The sequence below is a fragment of the Malurus melanocephalus genome, unplaced genomic scaffold (assembly GCF_030028575.1).
Source record: "Malurus melanocephalus ecotype Western Australia unplaced genomic scaffold, MMel_1.1 scaffold_66, whole genome shotgun sequence".
In the NCBI taxonomy this organism is placed as follows: domain Eukaryota; kingdom Metazoa; phylum Chordata; class Aves; order Passeriformes; family Maluridae; genus Malurus; species Malurus melanocephalus.
In genome coordinates this window covers 1,092,360-1,118,125 of record NW_026623298.1, presented here as the reverse complement: position 1 = coordinate 1,118,125, position 25,766 = coordinate 1,092,360, and the positions used below count along the sequence as shown (strand labels likewise).

General features: G+C 40.4%; 1 protein-coding gene across 4 annotated transcripts in view; it reads left to right on the top strand.

The window, feature by feature from the left end:
* The window catches only part of KLF12 (KLF transcription factor 12), a 236,031-nt gene that overhangs the window by 171,734 nt on the left and 38,531 nt on the right, over positions 1-25,766 (top strand). For 3 of the 4 annotated variants that reach the window (XM_057366471.1, XM_057366472.1, XM_057366474.1), the window contains one exon: positions 714-773. The exons of the other annotated variant lie outside the window; for it this stretch is intronic. In XM_057366471.1, the coding sequence (XP_057222454.1) occupies positions 714-773 (60 nt within the window). The remainder of the gene's footprint in view (positions 1-713; positions 774-25,766) is intronic. 4 annotated transcript variants of the gene reach the window in all.

Here is a 25,766-nt window from a genome sequence, read left to right as displayed (position 1 = left end):
AGGTTATTTTTTTTTCCCTAACTTGATGGAACTGTTTCCAGAAACCATCTGTGTGATACTTCTTGTTTGAGCATATGCAGTACATCAGAATTTGTCAGTGAAAAGGAGCATTTTACATAGTCCAAATCTCAACCAGCATAGGAGTTGATACAGCTATGGCACTGTATGTTTGTGTTGTTCATTACTCAGAATAATATTTTAGAAGATTGACGATTYTCCCTAGAGTCCCAGTTCTAAGTAAAAATGTTAAAGCCTAAGTTTTTTTACTATTGTGTTGGGAATAGTATTACTTATGCAGCAGAATTCTGTGAGCAGACATTCACTCCAGCCACTATTTCCTCTTCATGCAATGTCTGCCTGTTGTAGATTCTCGTTAGAGTTTACCTCTTTGTCACTGATTATCTTATAATATGAAAATATTRTCCATCATGATCCAGAATTACAGCAGAGTGACATGTGGGCCTTTAAGCTTTGACTTTGCCCCCATGAAAATTAATCACAGAGCTCCTAATGACTTGTCATTAGCTGGGACATCTACAGAGACATTCAGTTTAAGAAGAGAATTGAGWGAGTGGGCAAATCCTAAAGTGCCTTCCATGCCGAGTCTATGAGCCTTACTTACTTTTGCAGTAAGTGTTSCTCAAACTTGTCTAAGTCCCCTTCGATTATTTGGGGTAACTTAAAATTCCTAATTGTCTGTGTTCAATTTCCAGAGAGAGCATGTGGGGCTGTGCCAGGTCAGCTGTTAACCCTTTTCGTTTTTTCAACTCCAGGTATGAAGCATTTTATTGTGTATTATATAATGTTCTGTTTTATTGATATAGTCTAGTAGYGGTGCTTTTCAGGTTTCTTTCCCTCTTTATGCCATGACTGGGGAATGTGTGGGGATAGGCAAGATCTGAAGTTGAATTTTGCAATTGCTTTTTCTATTTAGGGGCTGAGAGGGTGGTGGGAAAGCTGCAATTTATTTTTTCTTCCACAAATCCCAATGTTTAAAGTATGAGAATAGAAAAAGAAAATATCTTGTCTGGTGTTTAATAAGGTAGCTTAAAATGTTAAAAATAGTTTACTGAAATTGAGTAATGAAGTTAATGTGGATCAGTGTAACTCATGTTACAATGGGACATGAAGCAGAGCTGTAAAACGTAGGAAGAATTCTTTACAAACATCTCCTTGCTTTTATTTCAAGGAGGGCAAAATTTTAAAACCTTACTGTGTAATGTGCCTAGTGGATGCCTTGCTTCAGGTGCAGGGTTTATGTGCCAATCCAGTGTGGGGTGACAGGGAGGCTTCAGCAAGTGTTGTGATGCCATAAGGGCCCTCGGGTTCACCCCACTTGCCCAGGTAGAAATATGACAGAAGGATGCACCAAAGCTGGTAGGGTTCCTGTTTTTGTGGGATTCATTGCTATTGCTTTACTAGATTTTAAATAGTCCACTCTATGTGTTTGCTTGCATTCTTGCCTGTCCTCCTCCCTTCTTTTGTTTGTTTTTGGGCCCCTCAGAAGATTCCTTTGGGGTTGTGTTTATCATGGGACAAATGTARACCCATCAACTCACTGCTTTATCTACTCTTCGTGTCCTGTGTGCCTGTGCCCTCTGTCTGCAGAGTACAGAAGGAAAAACAATTTCACGCTTTCAATATAAGCAAATAAGTTGCAGAATAAATCAAATTCTTCTCATTTATAAGTACAGCTAAGCTTCATAATAAAATTAGGAAGAAGTAATGTTTAAGAGCAATTACACTTTCAAATTGCTAATGAGTAGTCAAATACAGAAGTCATTCCTCAAGTCTGCTCCTATCTCCAATTTGCAGTTAATTACACTACAACTGGTATATTTATATTAAAAATTTGCAGGATCTTATTACTCGAACATTTTCAGAGAAGTAGCAGGAGCAAYTTCTCTGTTAAAGCTAATACAAAGCTCTTAAGGTTTCCTTGGCTATGAAATTGAAATGATACATTTATTTTTTAAAATCCTTAGAATTTTCTTTRATCTGATTGAATTATCAGTGCAACCTCAGAAATTATTCTGAAGAGCATGCTAGTCTCTCAAAATGTTGTTTCTAAAATATATGCATAGTTCAGATATAATTTTTAATATAGGTTTCTTTAGCTAAAAGTAGCCAAAATAAACTATAATATTCTGTGAATTGGCTTCTATTCTTCAGGAAGCATTTTCAATAAGGAATCTTAAGTTGTTAACTTYTTTTTCTTTTTAAATGTCAATATTTCAATGTCAATACACACATACCATAGTAATGAATATGAGATCCTCCGAATGAGGCCCTTTGAAAAATRTGCATGGTTAGATGTAGATGAAGATGGTAAAAGTTATCTCATGAAGCAATTCCAAACTGCTGAAAGTTATTGTGCTCTGACTGGGGTGAGATGAGACTGAAATGTARTATTTGGCAAGGCAAATATGTTCTAATAAAAACAGAAATTTGGAAATGAGCTGTAAGGTTTTTATGTGTTTTTAAAATRAAGGATCAAATAAATCAAGAAGTCACATCTGTCAAACCTCATTTGGGCCACGTGGACCTGCCTGTAGATTGAAAGRTGGAAATGAGATCAATGAAATTAACATTAAAGTCAGTGCATTATTTGAACGTATGAATCCTTACGGTGCACTTGAAACTGCTGACATTGCTAAGGGTGTTTCTCACAGCCAGTCCTGCTTCTTGGGGTATGGCATTGCTGGAGTTCAGGAACARTAACTGCTCCTCAGAGGTGAATTCTGGTACAATTAAATACAACTGTGTGAGTTGATATATTTAATTTGAATTAAATTTCATTCCTACCTAGGTTTGGGTATTTTTCAGCTTGTGTTTCTGAACTTACCTTTTTCCACTAAATTGCAAGAAAGTTACCCTTCCATAAAATTATGCTCAAAATTGTGGTGTTCCAGTTATGAAAGTACAGAAAATTCTTTGATACTTCAATTTCTTGGTGATTATGGAGGAATAGAGCAGATCATGAAGTCTTGAAGAAACTTTTTTTTCTAGGTTTTTTTCCATTTTTTTTTAATTGGGTTCATGAAATCTACTAAAAGTTGTAAGCTTTACTCAAAACCAATTCCATACAAACCTGCACCTTCTGGCCTCTGTGGATGGCCAGAGGTGGGACTGTTGCTTCAGTTCATGCACATCTAAACTGTTCATTTCCTGTAAAATGTTGAGCATTTTGTCYATCCTACTTCCTCTGATCCACCATTTCACTGGGGACAAAGTGATAGTGTGTGTGAGTTTCACGTGTTTGCGAGCATGCTGTGTGTCTTCATCTTGGATGTCGTGCAAACAGTACTGCTTCTGCTCTTGTATAATCTCCCCCGATCTTCTTTTTAACACCTCATGCACAGGCTCAGACAGATGGGAGATGTTTGGCAGCTGGAGGACCCAGATGCCAAATTCTAGAACACACCTTTCCTGCATAGGCGTGTGGGTTCATGGCTGGCTTCTTGGCTTTCACCTCTGCTATCTTCTTGGCTACTGTCTACCTGGCAGCTGTGGCACTGCCTCGGGGGCTGTGTTCAGGTCAAGCTGCTCTGGAATTGGATGACTTTCCTGATCTGAATTATTCTGCCRGACATCATTTTCACCTTAGTTCGCTTTGACTCTCCACTATTCAAAGATGAACATTTCCAGCGTTSCGTTTTATTCCTAATTTGAATAAGTTAAGACTAATTTGAAGCAGTTGCTCTCGCTTGTCACCAGTTCAAAAAGAAAATGAGCAAATGAGCATTGCAGTGCAGAGTGCACTGTTTTAGTTGTTAGGATTCCCATTAGTTAGTAAGAATGTTGAGGCCCAAGTCTGTACTTGCAATTCATCTCCAGAACCAAATTGTTAACTGCAGAGCACAGTCTTTAAAAGATACATTTCTTATGTCTAAACTTTGATTGCTTTCAGCCWAAAGTGAATCTAGCATCTGTCAAACAAAAAATAAAAGCAGCATCATTTGCAGAGGTAATCTGGATAATTTTTAAAGAACAGGATAAAGAATAATGATGATGATAATAATAAATAGGAAGTTACTGGTAATAATTAGGAGCAYTGYCAGCAGAAAATGCTTGATCTTCTCTTTGCCTGATTTGGAATGTCCTCATTTTACATTTTAGTTTTACCTCAAGTTTTTTATTGGGCTTTTTTTTTTTTTAGTTTGTTGTCGATTTGGTTTCTTTTTTCATAAATGAGGTAATGAAAAATTAATGCATCTGGAATAGCTGAAGCATTTGAAGCAATTCCCTAATCTACATATTTTCCTTCATACAGCTCAGTRCATAAACATTACTTTCAGTGGGAAAAACTGCAAAATCAGGAGGTCGCTAACATTCTGCATACTTCCAGTAAAGTTCAGCCTAGTCACACCTACTATGAAATTTTCATTCCCTCTCTCAGATAGAGTGGAACTATGTTGTGCTGCAGTAGAAGCACTGGTGTCTCTGTTACACTCTCGTAAAACTTCTCTAATGTCTGAGCAAGTAGCACTGGTGCCTCACTGTGAACAGAAACTTGTACCTGTATGTTAAGGTTAAGCTTTTCAGGTTGATCTGATCTCTGAAGAAAAGCACTTGAATTCCTCTTTATAGTCACTAGAGGCAATTGCATGTCTCAGCAACAATCAGAAAGGAGCTCTTACCCATCCAGGTTAGGTGTATACTTCGCTGGTGGCCTGGGGAACATGAAGTCCTACTATGGGAATACAGCCCAGTTACATCAGGTCAATCATTATGAACTATATAGGGAACCGGTAGGAAAGAAAAGCATCATTTTCYCTCACAGGTAGTCTATGTCACCCTTTCTGGATTATAATGGAGCAGAGATGATTCTTTTGTCAAACAAGCTGGCAGCAGTAACAGCAGTTTGCCATTTTTGCAAATGAGCTTCATTTACTAGCTCATCCACAGAGGGGAAGACCTGAGGTGTAGGTTCTCAGCAAAGGCTAATCTCATTGGGATCCTTGGTGCAGACCTAATCAGATAAGGTCTGGGGGAGCAGTGGAGTGTCTCATCTCCCTTTTGCTGATTATGGGCAGTTGTACAGACAGAAACTCAGAAGTCATAGTAGGGGGAAAGAGAGGAGGTAAGAAGAACCTTTATCCTTGCCTGAACATGGACAAGACTGGAACTGTAGGCTCCATTCCCTCTAGCAAAATCAAGCCAGAAACAGCTGTGGATACTGAAATAGACCTTTCACTATTCCCCTCTAAAAGCTGAGTGTCCAGATTTCTAGTATGGAGCCAGGATCCCCCTTTTCTGTCCAACCTTTTATCCTCGTGGTTCTTGCATTCCTGATTACAGAGTAGCCTCACTTCCATGGACACTTAGGCAGAACACCTTTCATCCTTATAGCCAGATTATTCCTGGGGTGGTGTGCCTTCCCTGGATGAATTACCTGAATGCAGGGCTGCAGTACAGAACCCTGCCACTGCCACCATCATCAGAACTGCCTTTTTTTGGGGGCTTCTGCACAAGACACAGGCAAAGTTCAGGACATGGCTCTGCCTGTGAGTGAAACGTGGGCATCTACCAGAAGGAGTATGTGTGAACATGTGCCTGGTGGCTGCTACCCAAGGAAGTTCCAGTTCAACAGTGAAGGACCTGGTGGGTTTAGGGAAAGGCTGGGTAGGACTTTCATGGGACAGTGGGTGGGAATGGGGTCATGGACCTAGGCAAGSTTTTGGGTGTCTGACTCCCAAATCAGGGTTTCAGCATGCCAGTTTTCACACTTTACCACTTTCCAAACGTTATTTTCTTCTTTCAAATTAGCAAGCTTTCAGTGCTTTTTACTGTAGGAGAATTGAAGATGTTATTCCATTACCTAGACTATTCCTTTTCCCTGTTTACCTGTGTCTGCTCTTTTGCCTATCAAGGGATGGGTCTGGTTGCTCTTAATTTTTGTGTCTCAACCACAACTCTTGCCCCATCACAGAGATTCTTTTCACTTTCTGTGTCCTAGGGGCTTTGGAAATCATATATTGAGCTAATTATGTATCTTTTTTTTTTAAATATTTTTTTTTAAAAAGATTGTTGTCCCTTATGCATTCTTTTCAAGCAGAGACACAATGCGTGCTGTTAAAAAAGGAAAATAAACAACCACAGAGATGTTTTTCCCTTCCCTTGCACCTCCAGTACATTCTGTAACCCACTTACTGTAATTGTTTTTAAACTTTTTTTTAAACATGCATGCTGTCAAGATATTGTGGTAAAACAAGTGTTTCTCATAAGGCCAGTGAGACTGCAAGGGATGAGAAAAGATGACAGAGCAAACAGAAAATCCCATGTTTTGTTAACTTTTTTTTTGCCTAATGGCAGATTCTTGGAGAAAGGATCTGTTTACTTCAGTRAAAGACCAGCTTAGGGTTTGCTGATTCCCAAGGCAAAAAGAAGGCATAGTTTCCAATTTGCAAGCTATTCAGAGTGTGTGATGAACTGAAGTCATTTGTGGATTTGTATGTTGCRTTTTGACGTGATTAAATGTTTTAAGTCTATTGATTTCATGCTGGGGATTAATGATGCTGAATGAAAGAGCATCAAAGAATAAAACATGTTTACATGCTTGACTAAAATACCTTAAAAAAAAAGTCAGAGTACCTATTATTGGATAGGAATATGATAAGAGAAGCACAGGACCAGTCACGAATCCTGCGTCAATAGGAAGATTCATTAACTTCTTTAGGCATAGAAGGAAGAAAAGCAAAGATTTGATAAGGATTGACTGTACTTTTCTGAATGCTTAACACTCATGTTTGASTCGGTTTTTTTGGAAGAGGGGATTAAAGAGGTTTCATTATCAGTTACCACAGATCTGTTTTACTGAATCAATCAAAGCATGATGCTTAGCTGCTTGGGATTAATGAGACGATCTTTTAACTGGAGAACTTGTTGGTAACAGCAATGTTAATAAAGGACAAGACCTAAAGATATTCAGTGCAGCTGTGGTCATGAGATTCAGTAAAGATGGTGTTTGCTKCTTTGAATTTGCATAATACTTTTAGATCTGTTTGCCTTAGCGTATTAGCTCAAAACCATATCATTATCTTAAAATGTTCATATTGCTAATTGGTTTGTATCTGCTCTCTGTAAATGTTCCTAATGGCTGTCCAGATTCATGGGTTATATCTGGAGCTGCAGTTAGGTGTCACATGCTGTTTACCAAGATAATAGTAGATGGAAGTGAAAAAGACCTATTTGCCTGTTAAATCCACCCTGTTGCAAGCACAATCTAGGCTTTTCCAATAGTATTAAACCATTAGCAGCCTTTATGTCAGCCAGAATGGCAGGTAGARAATTTATTTGTGGTATATCTGTGAAGAAGGATGCCTTAATGATCAGGTTAGCATGTGAAATACTTGATGCATGTGAAATACTCCCTACTGMGCTAGGGAGAAGTTTAAATGTGTGGTTTAATGCAGCTGAGTAAATGTCTGACAAGACCAGCTTGAGCCCCCATTGGCTCTTTCTCTCCTGATGCTCTGATCGGAATTAGCATATGTAAGATAAATTCAGCATCAGTCCGATACACCCTACAATTCATTTGTCTCAGAACAGGGTTGAATGATTATCCTGGGTTTGAGGCGGGATGGGGGGAGGGGGTTGACAACCTGCGGTTATTTTTTTTTTTCTCCCATTTCTATTGCTTAATACAAGACCTGAAGCCCTTAGTTACAGAACAAAGTGTCTGAGCAGTAACCAAGCTTGTGCAAACCCAAGAGAAGAGTAATGACTGTTCCTCGCAAGCTTCCTGCCTCAGTGCAGGTGCAGGAATCAGGAGGGCCTGAATAATTCATAAGGTGCAAATTAGCCCCAGCTTGCTCCCACTGCTCAAATTTTGCTTCTGCTTACCTACCTAGTTGCTAGAAAGAAAAGAATAAAGAATGCTTGGGAAACTAGGGAGAGAAAGGCAAAGAGTGTTACAGTTTAAAGGCCAGAGTCACAGAGGCTGCTGAATGCTGGGTGTGTTTGAAGGCTCTGTGCTTGTTGAGAAATTGGACTGTACATTGATTATTCATGGAGTGTTTTCTCAGGAAGAAGGAAGCTCTGGGGACCCATTCCATTGCTCTTGGAGAGGAAAAAAGCTTTCTTTTAAAAATGAGGTTTTTCCTGCTTTTATTGTTACAGTTTCTAAAAATTATTGGGTAAAAAAAAAAGTAATTCATTTAAAACTTGTTAAGGTATCAGAGAGAGTATATATTTATGGTGTCACTCAGTTCAAGGGTTCAGAGAAATTGGATGAGAGATTTTGGATGCTAAGATGGTTATTGCTTTGAGTAAATGTGGATTCCAAGTTACATACAGAAATGCAGTGTGCAATTAGCTTGTATTTTTGTCATTTAAAAGGCAGAATTCTTCTGGTTTAAATAGTGATGGTTACGTTTCCTATTGGATTACTTACCTGCTTTTTCTGCCCTGAAGACCAAAATGAGAGGCGAGTGGTGTTTAATCTTTCTGCTRCACAACATTGCAACTCACCCAAACATCAAGTAAAATGTTTTGCTGAGCACTGTTGCAGAAGAAGGGAATTCCTGACACAGCTCTTGGAACAGCTTGAGTGTCATCGTGCAGCACAGAGAGGAGCTGGCCTGAAAAAGGCAGGTTGTTTCTATTGTGTACTTGAATATCCATTTGACATCTCTCGTGTGGGAGATGGAAACATCTGACATCTCCAGCAGGAGCAGCAGCAAGCTAGCTAGTTTTCCCTATCGGCAGGTGTTCAGATGGAGAAAAACTCTCCTAATGTTTTTGCTGCCCTGAGAATGAAAAGAGAACAACACCAGAAAAAAAGGCTTGCTTTTAGTCGTTTTGRGGGTTTTATGGTTTTGCTTCTTTTTCATTTGTTTTGAGGGTTTTATTCCCAACCTTCGCCCCTTTTTTCTTTATCCCCTCTACCCCGCCCCCTCTTGGGTCTCACGTGTGGCAGCTAGATCACGTTGCCATCCATCATCTGTTTCTGTATTTCCCTCATTTGGGTTGCTGGAATAGGAGCTGGCTCTCATTTCTAGCTGATTCTGTCATTTCCGCTAGGCCCCGGCTTGGGCGAGTGCCAGGACCAACAGGTGATCCCTGTAGCTGCAGAGCAGCAGGAAGAAGGCTGTGCATGGAGGAGACAGTGCACCAGAGGGGCTGCTTGGCCCTGCTCCATCTTGCTGTATAATTAATGCCCCCTCCCCAACCCCTCATACTGAGCAGAAAATCTGTGCAGAACAGCTCAGCTGTAGGGAAAATGGTAATAAAGAGTCCTGGAAGAATATAGGCTGTGTAAGTGCAGAGATGCACTCCCTCTTGGGGAGAAACTGTGGTTGGTCTTTGTAAGGAACAGAGGAACAGGGACAAAATTGTGTTAGCTGCTGTAAAGTAATATGCACTCCATCAACCGTTGCAAGAAAGTAAGCATTTCAATAAATTTTGGTGTTAACGCTCACGGGACTTCTTATTTGTAYAGGAACTAGTTTGGAATGAGGTGATAATTTAGTTAAGCTTTTCTCTACAAGAAGTAGCTTGCAAAGTCACATGGAAATTATTTGGGTGGAGAGTTAGCTCTGGTTGGGAAGGACCACCTCAAGCTGTAGGACTGGGGGCAGCTGGAGCAGGAGCTGTACAAGCTGTGCAATCTCTGGACATCTGATGGGGAGGCATGACTTCACAGASATGATTTTTAGAACATATGAAAATATTCCAGGAATCCTCAGGATGGTCTCAAAGGCCTGTTTTTTTCAGAGGAAACTCCTAAAGGATTTTTTTTGTTGTTTTTCTGTGAAAACAAAGTTATATTTAGTGGATGACAGTGGCTTAGCAAAACCAGTTTTAAAACATATCTCCACGGCTTAGGTTAACCACTGGGCATATACCATGATGTGAGAAAATGTGTCCCTGAAAATTGTAACTGCATGTTTGTATTTGTGAGGCAGGCTGATGTTTTGAGATAGACACATGTTCACTTTAATCCTCTGAAAAATAGATCATATCTCAAATTGTTTCTGCTCAGAATATGTGTGAGCCAAATTGCTTCTTCCACCTGTGGACCTTCTGCTAGTAGTTTGAAAGCTGAAGGTTTCATATAGACAAGATTTTCTGTGTGCACTTCCTTGGGGAGCTGGCCTCTCTCCATGCACCACAGCACATCCCCACAGCATGGGGAGGCAGTGGGGAGCAGGGAACTGGGAAAGCTGGATCAGCTCTGCCGGTGAAACTGAAGTGCTGCAGCAGATCTGCACAGCAGAAGCATCACCTTCACTGGCTGTTCCTGCTGTACACAAACCAGAAACACAAACAGCAGTCAGATCAAACTGTTATGAAACAGCAACATATTTARTAATGCTTCTAGCAGCTATCTGTCTGCAATCCTTTTGGCTAAGCCAGCAGTGTATTTTCCTTGTGTTGTTCTGCAGTTTGTCAGCCATCTGATGGGGAGGAAGCAGGGGGTACATGGCATCCTGGGGATGTGTGTTGTGTGTGTGCAAACCTTAGGGTGGTGCAAGACGTGAACTGGCAGCAGATTATTCATGAATACACACTTCCCTTGGACATGCCTCCCCATGCTAAATGGTGCCACTGCAATGGACCCTGACGTCTCAGTTTTTTCCCCCTTGTGTCTGTTCCTTTCTCTGTGTTGGTTTACTGCTTTTGCGGCCTTTCGAAAGCTCTGGTATTGAGGCTATTAGCAGGGAGTGAGGTGTTTCTGTCAACATTCTGTGAATTTTTCTCTTTTCTCTCTGTGTTTTGGGAGACTGTTCTAATCCCTGCATTTGCAGTGGGTTCTGGGCAAACCTGAATAGTCCATCTGGCAGCCTCCATTGTTGCTCTTGCTTGCCCTTGGGCTGAGGGACTAGGAATGATTTCTTTCTCAGATGCTCACCCATGACACTAGTGATTTCTAAAAAGCCCCATGGTRCCCCATGACAGGATGTCATGGAACTGGCAGCTTTTATCCGTAGGGTGATGAGGGAAGCGGCAGTGCTAGCTGGGGAAGCTGGAGAGGGAGCAGGGCTATTTCCCACCTGCATTTGGCTACAGGATGGCCTGCTCTGGACCAAAGCCATCCAAAGACTACTGCAGGCAGGAGAAAAGYATCCTTGGGTAGCCTCTGGAAAGTCAAGTTTTCCAGTGCCTTTGGCAGGCAGCCTGAAGTAGATCCATTCCTTATGCCAGCCCCRTGGAGCGCTACTCCTCACGGTTCTCCCTCCCCTGCAGCACATACCTTACTATTATTAATGTTCTGGAGGCACCCAGCAGCGTGCTTTGTTCTGGATGGAATGTGGTTGCCCACAGTGCAGGGAACTGTGTGGCCATTCTTTTTGTTCTGGCAGATGGATTTGGTAACCAGCGCTGTAGTTTTTCCTGGCCATTTTTTTAAGTTCACCTTCCTCTATTCTGCCTCCTCCCTGGGCTGTYTCCAATGCCCTCAGCACATGAAGGATGCTGTAATTCCTTTGGCAGAAGAGAAGGAAGAGCTCTTGGGACACCAAGGTGCATGGTAGGGGCAGGCTCACATGGCATCATAGCACTTCAGTGCAAATAGATCAGCTGCACCAAGTGGTCTGCATAGTTCCCTGAACAGTGATCCCTAGAAACCAAGAGTGAAACAGGTCAGTAGCACTGTGTTCCCATGTGTACTGTGAGTGTGCAGAGCCCCTCAGTGTGGGTTGTTGCTGCACTGGACAGTGTGTGGGGAAAAGAGCTGCTCCTGTGCATTTGGCCTGGTGCGTATTGGCCCAAAGTCATGGACTTTATTGTGCCATCACTGTGAAATCAGTGAAAGCTTCATAATCTGTGGCTGCTGCTGCTGAATCCTTAATAGGGTATTTMCTTTGGAACTGACAAAACTTTTAAATATATCTGCTTTTTGGTTGTGACACGTTCACACATAAAAAGATGCAGATCAGAATGCAGCAAACAGCACTTTCGGAAAAAAAAACCAGTGGGTTTGGAAAGCATGCTAACAAAACATCCAGTCACAGGGATTCCTGTGAACTCAGTGTGGAATAGGAAGAGTCAGGGTGCACTGAACTTCATGTCCCAGATTAGTAACTATTTGTGTTATTCCTGTAACCTACATACTTCCTCCTGTTACACCACCTCCTCCTGTTTTTCCACCCTGTGTAATTCTACTATTTCACCAAGTATTAGCCCATTGTAGCTCATAGTTTGTCTTTTTAACTACTTTGTAAAGTACCTAATGCTCTTTTGGGTGCCACAAAAGTGATAATAATAATAATAATAATAATAATAATTATAATTATAATTTTCCAGGTGTAGTATACCAAGTTGTGTTGTTTGTTGCACAGACACAAAGTAGGTGTGACTGCTGAATGCTGATAACTCAGCTGTAAGGTAAGCCTCTAACACAGGAAGGGAAATGCTCTGGTTTATTTATGAGTACACTCAGAAGCAATGTCTGCCTTCCAGAATACCCATGCTTTTTAGTACAGCACATTTTACTTGGATGCAGTATTGCCAGAGGTCAATAATAATCAGGGCTAAATTGCTTACAACGCAAAGGTAATGAAACACTCTCATTACACACCAGCCCTCATTTTCATTGTTAATTCAATGTTGTTCAACTTTTCACTGGTTTCTCCCTTACAAATGTGGCASTGAGACAGCCAGGCTGAGCCATCTGCTGCTGGTGCTTGAGAGGTGCAAAGAGACGCCACAAAGAAAATTGATTGACTGCAGTTGACTGTGTTAGGGAGAGACCTTATTTGAACCGGCAGTAACTGGAGGGAAGTGTGAACTGGCTTTAATTCTCGAGCAGACCTCTGAATATTAAGGATGTACACAGCAGTTGGGAGGATGCATTCAGAGTCCAGTCATGTTCAAGATCACATCCCCTTGGCTTTCTCATTGTCGCTCTGGTTGTTCACAGCTGAGGGGAATTCTCTAGTTTTTGGATTTAATGTTAGATATGTAATTGGGTGGAAAATTAATGTAAACTTAAAATAATTCAGTTTCACAGTCATTATACTCCTTAGTGTTAAATTATTAAGCTTTGTGTCACTGGCATCTCCCAAAAGCCCTGCCATTACYGATCGTCTGACTGTCTTTATTAGCTTATATTTTTCCCTAAAAGCAAGGCTTCATGTACAGTGTAATTATCCAGCAGTGCTGATTAATGGCATAATTCCCTTTTTCTGTAAAACTGCTGTGTAAATTATTTTCATTTCATAAAAATTACTTGTCAGACAATTTTGTGGAGGGCTTTTCTTGTATATATATATTTTTTTTTAGGTTTTTATCCACCCTCTCTATTACTGTGGCTTGGTAGTATCATTAAACACTGTTGTGTCTGAGCTTGGTACAAGCACTAAACCCTACAGTGATTTCAGTGGAGAAAATTAAAGTAGTTTGCGTGGTATTGTTACTTCTACCATCAGAGGAGCAGAAGTAGCTAAGATACCCTGTTCTGAGGTTTTGGAGGTACCTGTCGTAACAGCAGAGAGGCTTGATGTGTTGAGCCAGCAGTTGAAATCTCTGACACTTCTCACTCAAGCTTTGAGATTTCCTGTTGCCACTCACAGTATGGTTTCAGGAACCTCAACAAGCCTACATGTCCTATTTTTTTTTTGCTGCTGTCCCTTCCCCATTTGCCTTGGTTATGGCTCCTTACCCTTCCTCCAGCCTCTCGCTCGAGACTGAGAAGCCCAGTCACCTCCTTCCCATGCTCTTGGATATTTCTTCACCCTCCCTGCACCTGTTTCTTGGGCTAGATGATACTGAGAAGATTCCTGGCATGTCCTTCTTGGACTTTGAAATGTGCTTGAAAAGGAAGTGGTACTATGCTCATCAGTTTGTCATCCGGGTTTGACATGAACTAAACAATGGACAGTGTACAGTGAGGAGCCCTGCCCTGCTGGACTGAAGGACAGCCTGGATACTGCACGTTAAACCTTCTCCTTCCTGATGAGCACATTTCCTTAGGTCTGCTGTTTGAAAAGCTGTCATTTTAAAGCTGCCATGTGTTTGTAAGCACCCCAAGTAACATGGAGTTTGGAGGTTGTCCTAGTCCTGTTGGCATAAGAACTAGCAAACMTACTCCTCTGATAGGGGAGTCCTTCACTAAAGCTGGCATTCCAAAGCTGCTTTCAGAAGGGCATGTTTCACTAGTCTATGTGTGGAAACAACTGACCAAAGTCTAAAATCCTTCCCACTGAGGTCCAAGCGAACCAGTAACCTGGCTAGTGTTTACCAAAACAGCAGAGAAATAAGGCTGCAATAGAGCAATTCTTCCTCTGGAATACATATGTCTCCCCGCTATATCCACCTTTTTCTTTATGGTGTAAAAAAACACCCAAAAAACCAGTAGTTTCTGCCCCTCAGCCTCTGAGGCTGTTAATGAGAACCTTAATGTTTAATATCCATATATGCCCCTGCCCTTGGTGAACTTGTCTAATCCTTGTTTGAGCTCATCTGTGTTCTTGGCCCCTGCAGTATGCCGTGGCAGTGCACTCTAAGTGTGTGTTAAGTGAAAAAATGAAGAAATTCTTCCCTCTGTTCAGTTTAAGTCCCCAGTTCTTAGAAAAAATAGTGWATAATCACTTCCTATCATTACATTCTTGGCTGAGCAGAGCTCTATCTCCCCTCAGTTATCTCACAGATTTGGCATTCACAGGGTAACATGGTTGTGGGCCAGCTGTCAAAGAGGTGACTGAAATAATTTTCACAGGAAGCCTTTTCCACTCTGCACTCTCTTCTTGGAACCAAATTAATCCTAGATCTGCCATCATTTGAATCTTTTAGTAAGAATAGGGTAAATTAAAGATACATGCTTACCATGGACTGTTGTGTCACTCTATATTCAGAACATGACTTCTGGCACAAGTGGTTACAAAGCATAAAACTGCTGAAATACTGATCATTTAGCTSCTCTCACCATTTACTTCTGAAGAGATGGTATTTTGTTCAGCTCTCATTTTTAGGTATAACAAAATTATGCTTGTTACTTGTTCAGCTGCTTGACCTGTTGGCAAATCCCTGTAGATCTCCTCATTTCTGCAGTTCCAGGAAGAGCTAGGATAACTGTATCTTYGGTATAATTATTTCCAAATATCTGTTTGGCTTGTATTTCTGGAACTAATTTGTTGGTTTTTTTACATGATTTTCTTYTTTTATTGTTTAATCCCATGCACCTGTGCTTTTATACATCCTTTCGCTGATGCTGTTTGCTGCTGTGAGCWACAACAATGAGCAGATGGAGTCAGRCAAATCTTTTACAATTTAAAAAMAGTTTATTTARTGTGTTTAAAAAYGAAAATGYRTATTTTGCATTACATATTTTCCTGAATTATAGACTTCCATTAGTTGTGTTAAAAATGATCCTGAAACATCTTTTTTCCCTGGTGCTTCTAATCTCTGTGACCTTAACAACCAGTATTTTTGTTGACACATAACTTGGCAAATAAAGGCTGAAATAGTGAATGGACTGTCCTCCCTGATGTGTTTCATAACTGTTTTCCATCAGGCATTTGCAATACTGATTTTAAATGTTTAATTATTCTCAAAGTCATTAGAAACCTATTACACATGTCTGACTTGAAAGTGAGAGAAGTAACCCCTTCAGTACACTTCTCCCCTTCCCCCAATTCCACTGTAACATTGTGACTGATAATATTTTCTCTTTATTAATTAGTTTTATATAGATCATTGTCTTTAAATCTCTGTAGGCCTTCAGCTAAGGGTGGCTGTTGAGGACAGGTGTTTGCACGGTATTAGGGAACATTATTGTTCAGAGCAGGGTAAWCCTAGTGTGTTTCAGTACAACTCCGTGCTGCAAAACGGATTTGCATCAGGATGTGTATTAAAATGTAGCTCTACTGCAGCAGTCCTTTGTTTATAATTGGGGGAGAACGAAAAAGAAGGCAGAAATCTGTTGCTTTGCAGTAAGGAACTGCTTAATTGTAACAGAGGTAGGGCTGTAAACCATGCTAAGTCATAAAGGTCACAGCTTCTGTGAAAAGTTTCTCTATTAATAGTCTATAAGTATTTTGTTTCTGCCAAGCTAGTGCTTAGAACCAAATTAGTCCCTCATTACAAGTCTGATACATTAAAGTCAGGGGTGTATCAGCATGCCCTGTGTTGCCTCCAGACACCTTCCACAGTGCCTCTCAGACTGCATTTTCATAAATGCACACATATGTAAATATAAGAAGGCAAATGACTTACCAATTTGTTGAGTAATCAAACAACTTCTAAACCAAATAAATTTGGTGGTTTTTTCCCATTCTGTTTTCTCTGTTCTTAATAATATTTTGCAAACCACCACATTTTTTTCTCAGCTGTGTGGAAATAGTTGCCATGATTTTCCAGTGTCACCTGTTGCCTTCAGTGYAGCAGTTAATGAKACTGCCATGGATAAATAAATATTARRYGCTTCTCTTGGTATGACTCCTTTCATCAGTAGAGTTCTTTCTGCATTTACTGGAGAGAGGTGGACTTCCCATTTGAAAACAGTTATGTGAAAGATAAATGAAGTGAATAATCCCAAGAATTGCCTGTTTCTCCCTGGTTCTGTCTTTCCTTTAGCCAGCAAAGGAGTCTAAGCAAATTAAGTTGGAACAGAAAAAAAGAATGAGAACATGACAAATGTAATGGAGATGYAAGGTAAAGATATCATCCTGGAGRAAAAAAAAATCYCTCTYTGAAAATGATTATRTGAGTTCTAATTCTRAATGGCAAAACTGAGYRCCYAGTGAAGGCCAGAAAAATGGAGTTTGAAGGATGGGTTATCTTGAATCACATACACCTTTGCATTCAATAGGTGTATGGGACTGTGACTAAGGATTTCTTATCTGCCAAATGAAACCCTTGTTATCATAGATGTCTTAATGTTTACAGATTTTAAAGCCCAAATCACCCATATTTTTCATTCCATTCTATATTTCTATTCCATTCCTGTTACAACAAAGCAAAAAAGAAAAGAAAGAAAAATGGGCAGTTAATTACTCTATGTCATTCCTTTCTCTGAAAAATGGTAGTAACATTGTCCATCAGCATCACTTGGGTATTAAGAGAATAAATTCATAAATTTGAACTCTGTTTAGATTTTATGTTGATTATCATAGTAAAACCTATGAATTACAGATAAACCTGGTAATAATTGAGAATAAAGGGAAGACAGAGGTTTACTGCTTTTTTGCTCTCTTTTTGCTCTCTCTAGCGCAGAAGTGAATTGCTTTTTACTGTAGTTCTAAGAGTGAGACCACTGGTGATTTCTGCTGCTCTCATAAATTGTGTTGGACCCTTGAGATGCAGTTCTTAAAATGGCCATGGTTCACTTGCCATTTCAGAATTGTAATTGTGTTAGACCCAAAAGCAAAGATTTTGATCCCAGCAGTGCAAGTACACTCATGCAAGCAAGCCTTGCACCTGCAGAGAATGTCTTTCATTTTCGTGGGCTCCCATATTGAGATAAGTTTAACCATTTGGATCCAATTGCAGGATTTAACATTTAGATCCACCAGTTTCAGGGTTTTTTTATCCCCACACACAACACAAAACTGTGTATGCCAGTATTGGGATAGCGTGAGCATGGTCTTCTAGAGGACGCTTTATGTCTGKGATGTTTGAGTTGTGATGGGATAAGGAAGTCACGTTTCAGAATATATGTGAGTGGAAGTCTCCATTTGTTGATTTAACCTTGGATCCCTTTAGCAGTGACATAACTTGGTGATGTTATTTCATTTTCCAGAAGTAGCAGGGATAACTTGGTTGTACAGATGGACAGATCTAGCAGGCAGAGTCCAATCCCTGTCCTTAGTTGTTGCCGTTCACCACTTGTTGTGTGTGGGTACCCAAGTTCAGCTGTTCTCTGGTGAATCATGCCCGGGACAGCACTGGCACATGTCAGCTGCCTAATTTGCTTCTCTATCAGGTTAGAGGTGTCTGTGGCTTGGGATGGAGAGGGTTTAGGGTTAGAGTTAGGGTTTTGAAAATAATCCAGACATAACGTGTTGATGCTCAAGAGCACCACATGAAGTGCCTTTCATCTGTAAGTATTCCAAAAGGCTGTTCTCTGAGTGCTCTCTGATGTCCCTGTGTGTCCCAACCATGACCACACATGTATGTGGGAATCCTCAAAATGCTGACAATATCTGTGAACTCAAAGTCTGTTAGCTTGGGTTTTAAAACACAGTTAATGGGAAACTGCACAGAGGGGACTGATCCAGCTGAACTGGGATTGTTTGCCCAAATAAAGTGTCTTGTGTGCYCAAGGGCTCACAGAATCACCTCTAATTGCAGCAGTTTACAGATGTTAAGGAATTATGCATGCATGGACCTCTGGAAATCTCTGTTGAAGATATTTCTGTGTTTCAGTTCCATTCATGTGATGTTGGAGTTGTGATCTTGTCAAAGGGCATGAGAGAGATCCCAACGAGCTGGAGGAGGTATAGAATCCAACCTAATACCTAATACCCATTAGGGGGGAAGACACTAGCAACAGGATGGAGGAAGGACACTTGCCAAGACTGGTGGCTGAATGCCAAAGCTAAARGTAAATATTAGCAGAAAAGGAGAGGCATTCAGACAAGGTGTTTTTCTTTGAGCAGTAGCTTGCTTTATGTGTTAAATTTTATGATACATAAAGAAACCTCAGCTCATCTATTAGACTCCACCAGCCTAGTGTCAGTATACCATGTCCAGAGAGAGAGATTGGTAAAATTGTTCAGTGCTTTAAAGCCATATTATGTGGGTAGACTTTTCTCYCAATTCAGATTCATTATGAAATGGTACCTTTTTGTTCCATTTCTTCCATGTCTCTCTTCTATTTTCTCTGTCCTTTGCYCCTTCCTTTCTGAGGGGCTGTTGTTAGCTGTAAAAAAGCACTGTTTTCCAACATTTCTCCAGATGACTGATAGGGGAAGGGGGAGGGGGAAAAGCTCTCTTTTTTGCCTCTTCAGGCCTCAATTATTCTGTATGCTTTGAAAAACCTTATAGCTTAACTGCRGGAATAGCCTAATTTCTTTTAGTGAAAATGCCTTCCAGTCAGCTTCCCGAAACTGTTCAGCTTCGAGCACTGAAGTCTTTATTTTGGGGGAAGAGAGGGAAGTATAGGATTGTTTGGAGGGTTAAGGAACAAAGACTAGGACACTAGGGAAGGAGAAAACCAAAATCTAAAGGRGGCTGCTGCCATCTAGAGTCCAGACCTAACACGGTTTGCCTTTTATCCAAGTAAAGTATGTATGAAAGCAATAGTAGAGGAAAACCCCTCAGCAATGGAACTGCTTTCTTTGCTTTTCATTTCAGCAGTAATAGTAGGAACTTCTAAAATTATTTTTTATTTTTAGTAAGTTCTTTTTTGTTTACATGCAATCTAAGTATATTAATTTTGATTAAAGTTTTCTCATCACATGTGAAAATTGAGACTTCGCATAGTGCTAAAAGAAGGACAATATTCCTACAATACAAATACAATTCATACTAAGTACAAGAATAGAGAAGTCATCAAAAAATTCAACTAAACTGGGTACAGATAACTGAGACTAACACTCCCTTCAGCATAGTATTCAATATGATGTAGTTTTTATTCATATGTATGCTATTGCCAGGGTATGCTCTAGTAGTAGCAGAAAACCTAAGTTTTACCTTTTTCATATTTTAAAATTTCATATTTTATAATACCATGTTGAATTCCAAACTTCACCTGTGTGTCGAGTGGAGCTGTAGAGGTGTTTTGAGTTTTCTTTAAATTTGGAGCACAGATAATGTAACATGGCAATAGACCTAAAGTATGTTAGAAGAGAAGCTTCTAAGGTGACATGGCCTCTTTTCTGGCCAGATTAACATTTGACCTGAATTTTAAACCTTTCTGTGGCTGTATTCCTGTAAGTAGTTGCAGTAAAACTATATTTAGAAGAGTACACGTAAATATGCTGTCAGAATTGTGATCCGTATTAGGACTTTTTAACCGACAAGCATCTTTTTGTTTGTTCTTACTTGATTTGAAAAGTCTGGTCAGTATTTTCCAAGCTGATGGCATTCTTTGCAAGGGCTTGCAGAGTATTCTGGGAGTATGGATGGAAGGTCACCCTGYGTGTAAAAGGGTGTATACAGAGGGGCTGCTCCCCTCTGAAGTGTTGCAAGGCTTTTCTCATCTCCCTTGTGCCCTTCATCTCAGGTTTTTCTCCAGCTCCAGTCTGTCAGTGCTTCGTGTAACACCATATTGGGAAGTTAGCATGCAGAACAGGAGCTTCTTGGGGAGGACTGGCAGCAGTGCAGGTGCACAGAAAAGATCCAGTGTGGAGTTGATTGGATTAAGGCTGTGGCTTTTGACTTAAAAATAAAAAAGAACAACTGCTTGTTTAGCTGTCTTACACTTCTCCGCCTCATCACTTCGATTAAAAATCAGAATTAATGACCTTAGTCTGTATGACTTGAAGACTTGTAGCACCTTGAACAGGGACAACAGCAGGCRCATTTTGTACTGTGTCACATTCAGTGATACCTTCACTTGTCTTTKTCTCCTTTGCTGCTTCCTTTGCTCCTCATTGTCCAGTTTCACAGTCCCAGGGGAAGATCCAGTGATAGGTCCTTGTGGGGAGAGAACTCTCTTGCACAAGGCCAGTCTCTCCCATCAAGGGAGCTCTCTACCAAAGCCTGCAGAAAGAAGTGAGCACTGTTGAGACCAGCTGCCTGTGCTCTCCTGCTGTGGGGCAGGCAAATGCACAGGTTTTCGTGAGGACTGKGAAGCAAGCGGCTTTAGCACAGCCATTGCATAAAGCAGCACATCCCATCCAGTTCCTGAAGTGATGGATCCCRCTGCATGCTTGTAGAAGTTGGCATTTCAAGCAGACTGTTCTTCCTGACTTAGCTTTATGAGAATGTCCCACCTCTAATGTATGGCTTGCAGGGTGGTGGAACGGCCTCATTCTCCTTGGTGGACTATAAATGGGGCCAGGGGAAAGAGGGCAAACAACAGGTAGAGCAGGGCAGGGCTAGGCTCAGCATGGTATGTGCAAGCTTGAAATACTCTGCCCTAATATTTGATCCTGTGTGTGCTTTTAGAAAAGGTACGTATTGCCATTATAGGATCATTACATCTTTTCATGTCTGGTACGTCCTACTTCCAGAGCCTTGATAAAGCTGTTAACTAGAAAAAGCATTTTGAGTGAGTTTGCATATTTCCATTCTCTGTATAAAAGGTTCTATTTCAATTAGCCTCCTTTTCACTTGTGTYATTCAGTACTATTTTAATTTTCAGCTATTTGGACTTTGACCCCTCAGTTTTTAGTCAATTGAATGTGTAAATATACTTTGTGCTAGGTAACCACATTTTAGCTAGATATATAGAGGCACATGTGTCTGTACATGCAGCACTTCCTAATTTAAAAACAGAAAGTGCTCTTTGTCCTTTTCTTAGGCTTTGGCAGTGTTTCTTTGACCTGTGAACAGAAAGGAATATGATTCTGTTTTCATGGAAGTTCAGCTTAGGATCAAGCATTTCACACACTTTGATAAATCTGCTCAGCCAGTTTTTAAAAAGAGGGCTGTCAAAAATCGCTTTATAGTTTTACTCTTTCTTTTTGTTCTCGGTTGTTTGAATTATCCTGTTCTGAGTCTTGAAAAWAACTTCACATTCGTTAGTAGTTTTGTTTTTTTCCATTTTCCCTGAGTATGCTCTGTCTTGTTATAGCTGCATAGACACAACTATTAAGAAAAAGTTTAATTCACACAGTACATGAAGTCTTTTTTTTTTTCATGTCCTTAGAACTACTTGATCTCTGTATTTAATTCTGCCATCTAAAATAAAACCCTGGCACTGTATCTTTCTTCACTATGCTCAGTTCTCCACAGCTCTGAAAGGAGAATTAGATATATGACACATTATTCTTACTATTTTTCTTTGTAGTTGCTGCAATTAGAAAGCATTTTTAAACTTTTGGGGGAGATTAAAATTCCCTGCTTGCTGGCCCAACATGATTACTGCCTTCAGTCTCCTTTTCCTGCTTCTGGTTTAATAAACTTCTACACTGACACAAGGTTTCTGTTTACTTTCTTACTTGGGCACAGTCATCTCAGAATTTCTGAGCAGGACCTGCGTTTAAAAAAATAGGTTAATTTGTTTRTATTATCTGACATTAAACATTTATTCATTAAYAAATGTATTTYATTCTTTGATGTAAGAGCTTACATGGAAGAAATATATGGAGGAAAAGAATATTCTTCACAGGAGGTATTTGTCTGGATTTTAGGTTTCTGCATGCTTGCTTCATTCTTTGTGCTAGCAGTTCCACCCATCCTCATTTACAATGGCTTTTCCTACATGGTATCCACATAATGTAATATCATTAGATTACACATACAGCATGTGGGTCTCATCCTGCAAATGCTCCTGTAATGGTTTTGCTGTGAACATGGCATTATTTCAGGGAAGGGTGCTGCATTCAGTACACGTACAAATCTGAACAAGACCTGAGAGGRGCAGGAAACTGCTTGGATTGCTGGAGGTATAGCTGAGAGGGCAGAGTAAAAGAGTTAAACACATTTGGCTTGACTAAATAGCCATTCAGGGTAGTGCAGCCTCATGTCTTGGAAAGAGAGAGGAGTTGGAACAAGAAAGAATCAATTAAGATGGTATAGCAGAGTATTAGGTGAAAGCAGTAACCATAGATTGATTTAGCCCTCAATTTAGAAACTTTCTGCCAGCACCTCACTTTTACATCACAACATACAGCGAAAAGAAAACTTTAGGTTATTTACATAAAGCAAAAATTACAAGGATCTWTTGTGAGCTTTTTAAGTGGGAAAGAAGAGAGTATGACAGTGAGCTCTCAATTTATTGGGTGTTAAATTTGAGGGAATCTCCTAGTCCTGTTGTAAAGAGTTGCACGTTGTGGCTGCTTCTTAAATAGTTTAAACTACATCCCCTTTTCTCTGTCAACATGTCCTGGAGGACCTTTGTTATTACAGGTGATGTTTCTATGCAGTTGCCTTCAGGAGAGGGGCTGAGGTGTCAGGTGAAGCGTATGTGATTCARAATTCTGCTACCTTGCAATATCTTGTCTGTGCAGGGATAAAGAGCATGGCCCATGCTGTGTGCATGCCTCCTTGTACTCCCATCATGTTAATCCGTATTTCTGTATCAGCTGTCATGCTGATAGTCCTGGCAGCTTCAGTTGTAGACCTAAACCCAGGCAGAGCTGCAAAGTGAGTGGAGAGGGATGGCTGAAATGATGGCTCCATGGCAATCAGCAGGAGCWTGTTATAGCCAGTGTGACCAGAATTTTACCCTGAGATAATGATGTGTTAGTAGAGTTACCGTCTTTTAAGTTGACTCTTCTGTGTTTCATAATTTGAGCCATTAGAGATTTTACTATTTTAAGTCTTTCTTTTCTTCTGATATTCAGTGAACAGCTCTTCATCAAGAWGCCCTGTTACATTTTGGTTAGCTCAAGTGAAAAAATATTTATATTACCGTGTCTCCATTTAAATAGGCMCTACTGTCCTTGAAATGTCAAATAAAATATGACATGTCAATTACTGTATGTCAAGCACATGATGTATTTCCAGCCACTGTTGATTTAGATGGGTTTTGATGCGTGCTTGATGTATTCTAATGGTGCTTCTTCAGTTCAGTGAATGTCTTGAAAACAACATTGAATGGCACATAAATCACAGCACCACCTTTTTCAGGGACTTCTGCCAGAACATGAAGTAGCAGATTTGAGGTCCTGTGAATATTTGGTCTATAATGGCTCTTTTGTCCCATAGTTGGGAGCCTGTCATTTCTGGCAGGTTTGCCAGCAGAGCAGAAGCACTCTGATCACACAACTGTTTTATTCATTTTTTTTTAATCATTACTTTAGAAGAGTAAAACCTAACATTTTTTTTCTAAGAGATCTTTTAGAAGTCCCAGTATTTGCTTGCGTTTTGTCTGGTCATGTGTATGTGGTAGAAAAGCATGAAATAACACCATAGGCCTCATCACCATACAGTGTTARTAAGGATTTCTCTTAACCTTACCTAAAACATGCACCTACATGAAGGATGAAACACTCACAATCATTGCAAAAAGTAAGAAGCATTTGGTGACTTAGAGCCCAATCAGAAATGAGGACAGGTTACTTTCTGTAACTCTTTTCTTTCTTTTCTACTACATACTTTAAGCATTTGCTGGTTGTATTTAGTGCTAACATTTAGTTTTCTGCATGGAAAACATGTGCTTTCATACAGCACTGTGATTCAGTCAGGTCCCAAAAAGATGATACACTTTGATACTATGGTGGCAGGAGGAAGAGGGGGCGGAGGAAGGGGTAGTATGCCGAGTTGGTGCCACAAAAATATAGAGAGCAGGACTAAGAATACCCAGGAAATCATTGGCAGTGCTCTAGGACTCCAAGACATGTTTTCCTCCTTTCCCTATCTTCACTCTATTAAAATGTAACACGTTGCTTTGATAAGAAGCTGTGCATTTAATTTGTCTRTGCTTTCAAAGGGTATTGTTGAGCAAGATGGGCTTTGAAATATTGTGAGACTTTATAACAGAGTTGTCCTTCAGAATGGCTTTTAAATCCGGTGCTTTCAGATGGGCAGAGTGAGGTTTCAGCCCTTCAGAAATACAAGCTCACCCATGGCACATCTGTGTAAACCACATCTCTGCTCTTTGAACTCGAAAGGCTGAAATAAAAGCAGCCTGTCACAAAACCAGATGAACACTAGACCATTTTTTGTTATTGCTCAATTTCTTGTCACAGAAAYGAGACAGTAGGATTTATCATCCTGGTGTGAAACAGAGAGCAGTGCAGTATGCACCACTCGTTTGGCTGATATTCTGTAATCTTACCCGCTCCCTGCCTGCTTTTTCCAGAAGATGTTTGTCAGACTTCTGGTATGAAAAGGTGTAAGAGGTCYACCTGCCAGGCCACCAGCCACTGAAAAGGTTAAAGATGTTTTGAAAATTACTATAATTTACTGAACATAAAACACATGGAAATTCAGACAGCTTGTTTTTGTAGGAAGGATCCTAACAAGAGCAAGAAATAACTGGCCAGGGAACACCGCAATTTAAACTGCCTTGAGCAAATACATTGGCAGAAATGTTACAGCTTCATTCTGTGCCTGCTGGGAAATGAGTGCATGGCAGGAGAGGGACTTTATCATGCCGCAAGATACTTCTGGGTCACACTTAATTAGCATTACTATTAAAAAATCAGTCTATTGGTATTAAACTGTCTACATATGTGTAACTCATATGGTTTCATTTGAGTGGCTAAGTGTGAGGTGTAAATTAGAAATGGATTTTGTAGATTTTGTGGTTGCTGTTACAGCTAATATGAAACTCATTACAGACTTCACTTACCCAGGCAAGGGAGGAGAAGGTGGCATTGGAAATGGGAGCTTCTGAAGAGGGATTGATGTAATGGATGGATTCATGGGATGCAATTGAAGTGAATGTCTTCCCAAAACCAGTATTTCTGAATAAGATGCCTAAGGGCACATCAAGTTCTGTGTCCGAATTGTGGTCTTTTGTCAAACCTCACCTCAGTTTGCAACAACAGTCCTCCTTGCACCATCCTTTCTGTATAGGATAAAAGTATGTAACAGGCAAAGAAATGAGAACTGTGGTGGAAAGGAAGAGCTCTGCTTTCTCTCCCTCCTGAGTAGTRTTTCTTCACCTCTGAGTGTGTGTCGCAAGGTGCCTTGAGCATTCTCCCTCACATCYGAAGTGGTGTCAGCAGGGACACATACCCATAGTGGAGGTGGCTCCATGGGGTTTGTGGGCTATGGGACCCCATTGCCAGGGTGGGATGCCTGGCTTGTCTTATTGAGGCAGT